The sequence below is a fragment of the Gossypium hirsutum genome, chromosome A06, assembly GCF_007990345.1.
Source record: "Gossypium hirsutum isolate 1008001.06 chromosome A06, Gossypium_hirsutum_v2.1, whole genome shotgun sequence".
Taxonomy (NCBI): domain Eukaryota; kingdom Viridiplantae; phylum Streptophyta; class Magnoliopsida; order Malvales; family Malvaceae; genus Gossypium; species Gossypium hirsutum.
The window spans coordinates 123,025,889-123,031,408 of NC_053429.1; the positions used below are offsets into that span (position 1 = coordinate 123,025,889).

The 5,520-nt window shown below is 36.9% G+C and overlaps 1 protein-coding gene across 1 annotated transcript; it reads right to left on the reverse strand.

Annotated features, from left to right (window-relative positions):
• Window positions 1-1,384: 1,384 nt before the first annotated feature.
• Window positions 1,385-5,273, reverse strand: LOC121230769 (serine/threonine-protein kinase ATM). Its single transcript, XM_041116150.1, has 2 exons — window positions 4,937-5,273; window positions 1,385-4,823 (listed from the first exon to the last, which is right to left on the reverse strand). Exon 2 carries the CDS (start codon window positions 4,801-4,803, stop codon window positions 1,666-1,668), a length of 3,138 nt encoding a protein of 1,045 aa, XP_040972084.1. The 5' UTR covers window positions 4,804-4,823; window positions 4,937-5,273; the 3' UTR covers window positions 1,385-1,665.
• Window positions 5,274-5,520: the final 247 nt, after the last annotated feature.

Genomic DNA, 5,520 nt, shown 5'->3' on the forward strand with positions numbered 1-5,520 from the left:
TTGTTTAGCACATTGCCTAATAGTTGTTCACAAATGCCGCTCCAACCGCCAATGATCACTGATCCTATAACGACTAGCCTATCCACCGGTAAACTGGGTTGTAAAGCTATGTCCTTGAGTGTGATTGTACACTCATTGCATAGAAGATGAAATGTGTGTGCCTTAGATCTCCATCTTTCCACCAACACGTTGATAAGTGTGAGATTCAATCTACACCCCCTAGCATACAAGACATATGCAAGAATCCCACCTCTTGCAAGTATCATTCAATTACACGCAGTGCCCTTGATGATAGATTATGTATGTACGTCTTTAAAATTCGATCTTCAACCTAAATATAAAAAATAAAAAAAACTATAAATTTAATAATGTTAACAACTTAATAATGAACTTAATTAAAATTAAAAAAGTTAAAGAATATTTTCTTACTATTTGCAATTGGACACCGGAAATGTGGTTGCCATTGAAATGAATAAGGGTATTTACCATTATAGAAATCAATTAAAATGAATAAAATATGAAATAGAAATTTAAAGCAATAAGAATTTTAGAGAAATTTAATGAAAAATTGAGAACTAAAAACTTGAGAGAATTGAGAGAATTCCAAATTGAGATAATTGAGAAAATCGGATTTGGACGCAAAATGGAGAAAATGGCTTGGGTTTATATAGCAAATAAACTAGCCGTTTTGTAGTCATTGGAGTTTTTGACCGTTGGGAATTTTACCATTGCAAAAACATACCCTGTAGGACGCGCTTTCAATCACATAAGCAGAAAATGCATCCTACAGGATGTGTTTTCACTCTCTTTAAAATCGACCTATTTCCTTAAATATCCCAGAAAACGGCCTAAAAACCTAATTAAAAAAAGCATTTTTATAAAATTTAGCTGGGACTTGTCATTACTTAAAAAAAACCATTTAAAACTATATGAAAATAAATTAAAATATTTACTTTTTTTAATTTAGGAAGGAAAATATTCTAAATCATGTGAATTAAAAATTTCTTATAACTTGTATATTAATTAAAACATAATTGCATGTGTATATAATATATATTTTATTAAAAAAACTTAAAAATATACATCAAAAAAAATATTTGAAATATATCAATTAACTTGAATTGTACCTATTTTTATAATTTTTTATTTTTAATAATTTGAACCGGTCGAACCAAGAATAAATAATCTAATCAATTTAAGTACTGATCTAATTTCAAAAATATTAAAAGAAACACAGAAGCGGTAAAAACAAGTTGAAAGTGAAATGGTCCCGAACGGCAAAACAAGCACCAATATTTCCCTGAGCTTCCCATACCATATACAGACATTCAGCTTTGCCAGGCAAAACAAACATCAAGGTTTTTTATGTGAAAATGGCACCAAGTTGAAGTTGAAGTTCAAGGTTTGTTATTAAGAACAACCATCATTTCAAAGAGAGACAAAAGTTATTGAAAGAAACTAAGAAGAGATGCACATCATTGCCACCGCTTAATGCTCTCCCCACATACAAATTAACCACAAACATTCTCAGCTCCTTTTAAGAGCTAACACAGAGAGAGCACTACAGATAGGTAGCTACCTTGAAGACAAATGAGTCTCTACTTTTAGGAAACTACATCACAGAACATACATAGAAGAAGCAGCCTCCCCAAGTTACACTTCTAACTAGGAAGAGGATCCAGGACAATGGCTGACTTTCTTCAGTAGTCCTTTTATCTCGCTCTCCAGCTTTGCCTTCATCTCCGGAGACAGATTATCCCCCGATTTCTCAAGCATTGATGTCATCATCTCTAGATTCTTCTTTATAATGTCAATTGGAGGTGCATCACCGAGGCGAGGCATTGTGCCGGTAAGCTTTGCAGGCAGCCGGAATCCCTCCATGTGTTGATGAGTGGTTAGAATATTGTTATTCTGAAGCTGATAATTCGTAAGGGTTGCACCAAAAGGATTGCTCTCCTCTAAACTCCACAATGCTTTTGCAGCATCTTCGTTACGCATAAAAACAACACGGGCATTACTAGAATCTTTAAGTATCTGAACCTCTGATTCCTTCAAGGGCCCAAACCTGGAAAATGTGGCAACCAAAACTTCTTTTGAAGGCATGGAAGCACCAGGGGTGAATGTCAAGAGGAGAGTGGTTGCAAGGAGTTTTCCACTTGTCCCTGCTCCATTATAATTTATAATCATACTCGGAGTGCCTAAACTAATCTCACCTTTCCTCCTCCTCCTCCTCTTCCGTGCAGGTTTTCCCGTAGATGGGACACTGTTTGCCTCCTGTGAATCTTTTGTCGATGTGTTGGGTTCTGTGCTAGTTCCATTTAGGTCCGGTATGTTTGAAGTGAGCACAGGGTTCGTACTGCTGGATGGCGCTCTTGGCTTCCTTCCTCTCTTCTTCTGACCTGATTTGCTTTCAGATAGAAATGAAACCATGTTTGGACTTGTCAGAGGTGCAATAGGTCCACTAGAATCAGGCAGGCTAACATTCAACCCTTCTCTGTTACTTTGTTCAGCAATTGTTTCAACAGAATGTGGGCCAGTCCCTTGAAAATCTAACATAAACGATCTGGAGCTCGCATTATCTCCATTTGCAACAAATAAGCCTGGATTTATAGCACTATTTCCATTTAAATCAGGTATGTTATTAGCTTCTTTATTCTCCTGATGCGTTTGTTTCCCATTAGGTGCTTCAGAGGTCATTGCCTGCGACTCTTTTGCTGATAAGTTACATGCCACTAAGTTAATATTCCCATCTAACATGCCAGAAGGAGATTTAGCGTTTGATGTTGCAGAGCCTGTAAGCTTCTTTTTCTTCTGCATTTTATTCCTAGGAGAAGTGAGGGGCGAGGAAGTAGGCTTCGTTTGATGTGGATCATTCCCCAACAAGCAAGGATCAGTAACGGTAGCCTCTTTCTGATTAGCCATATTCTTGCAGTGCATCTCATAAATGGACTCATCATGATATGACGAGATTCTGAATCTAGAAAAGAACCACTCAGTCAGACCAAAGGTTTTACTTTCGGTTTGAAACAGGCAATCAACAGCTAGCAAATGTAACTCAGAAAGCAGATCAGCAGAAGATGTATTGCTGAGCTCCGGATAAGCAGTTACATCGTTTCCCTTTATAAATTTCCTATACCATGTTTTCTGGAACCTCTTTGCACTTCTTTTGTCAGATGAAGGAGACCCGATAAATTCCTTAACCTCCTCATGAGAAACTTTCAAAGTTTTAGAATCTTCCGTTACAGGTAAAACTTTACCTTCCAAGTTAACATAAGGATATGATAAGTACCTGCTCTTCTTTCGTTCCCTCAACTCATAGCCTGTTTCATTTCTTAATTCACTGTCATCATCACCATTTTCCACAGAAAGACATGTGCCTTGATCAGGCCCTTCAAACGGAGTGCTGCTACTACTCAGCTCATAATGAACTTTCCTCTTTTCATAATGAACTTTCCTCTTTCTCTTCCTCGAAGTCAAAGCCTGTTTGCTTGAGAAAACCCCTTCTCGAGCAATGATGTCTTCACAGCTCTCCGGTAAAGCTCCCCAGTTCTCACCTGACGTCTTCACTGTAACCCCATTCAGATTGTGCTGTAACATCTCATTCTTCATTACATCAGATTGTTCCAGCAAGAACTTATATGAGATGCTGTTTCCTTCAGCTAAACCAGCATTGTTATCCCTTTCACCCATTGAACCACTGCCTGCATTATCTGCATCATATGTTGTTTCCCACAGTTGGTGCAAGGGCAACTGGCAATGTCCTATGGAACAGTAAAATGCTGACAAATAGCTCTGTAGGGCAACGAATTCAAGCATATCAGGCTTTGAAACAACCTGTGCAAAACTCTTGAGTTGACAAAGAAACTTTACAGGCTCAAACTGAGTGGCAGAAAACTCCCCCAGTCGACCAGATTTGCGCTCGGGCATGGAATCTCCTTCCTTAGTCGAAGAACCATAAGATAAGAACTTATCTTCTTTCAAAATGCATGAACATGTCATCTCCATCTTCAGGCACTTACCAAAATCCTCCACAGCCTTCTCAACTGCACCAAGAAAGCTACGAGCTTTATTCCGTCCAATCATCTGACGGAAGTTCACATGGAAAGGCTTCAACTGAGATAAGCAGCACCAAGCAACATGGCTACTACCAAAGTACCCAACCAGCAACCAGTTTTTCTCCTCCCCAGCCAAAGCATACTCCGGCACTTTTGAAGGATCAAAGATCTTTCCTGGCCACCAACTCTGACTTTTGGTTCTTATCCAAACAATATCACCGACATAAAACTTATATTCCTGCCCATCAACCATTAACTCCTCCTTACCCGTCATTAACCCAGTACTGTTTACTTCATTTAAAGGACCCGAAAAGTCTACATAAAGTGAAATGTTGTCTCCGGAAACTTGAACACTCTTAACTAAACCAACTCCATTAATCCCCGATCGATCATCTTCCTTAGTCCCCTCTTCCTTAATAGGTTCTACAACTGCATTATCTCCAATGCCAGTGTCCACTCTCAGTTCCAACCTCTCCTCTTGATCCTCTTTAACATTATCAACTCCATCACCCACTAAACAACCTTCTTCAGTCTCAATGATATTGACACCATTCTCTTTTACATCCATGGCTAAGCTATCTCCACCAAAAGCATTACCATTTTCTTGAAGCTGAACATCCAAAATGGAGCCTAACCCATTACTACTTTCAATCAAAGTGAGCAAATCAGGAGGTTCATAAGCTTCCTCTAGGAGATCCAAATCTGGGTTTTTTGCTTCTAGGGTTTCTGGGGTTTTAGGGTTCTCCATTATCACTATTCTCTAAGTATCTGATAAAGAAAAAAATTCAAACGCCATTCATGCAAATAAAAATTACTAAAACATATTAAATATATATAAAAAAAAAGGAAAAACCCGGAATTAAAACAGAGATTATAAGTACCTGAGAAGTCAAAAAGGAACATCTGGGCATTCACACTGAGAACTGAGTTGACGACGAGTCAAAATGATTCATTTAGCCGAGTTGAAAAAAGAAGCTTTGGGCTTTTCTTTTGGGTGGAGTGGGGAAAGAGAGATTTAGGCAAAAAATTATAAAAAAAAAAATTAAAAAGAAAGAGAACAAAAAAATAATTGAGAAAGAGAAAGTACATTATGAAATTACTGTCTCAAATACAGAAAAAACGACAAAAAAGAACAGATTTTAATTGTTTTATAACCCATTTCTGATTTTAAAGATTTTTCCTTCTTCTCTTGAAAAGGAAACAAAACAAAGCTTTTAAAGGTCAGGTTTCAATTATTTGTGGATAGCCTTCATATATTTTTATTATTAATTAATTACTATTTCATAATTCAATCAACCTCACGAGTTAGTCTCATGAGTTAATATTTAATACGTAGAAAAAGTTTTTTTCTCACGAGTTAACATCTAATACGAAGAAAAAGTTTTTTTAAACTAAAAACGGATGATCGATTAAGTTAAAAGATTTAAAAATTTTTAAATACGAATTTTTCAAGTTAATTTTATAT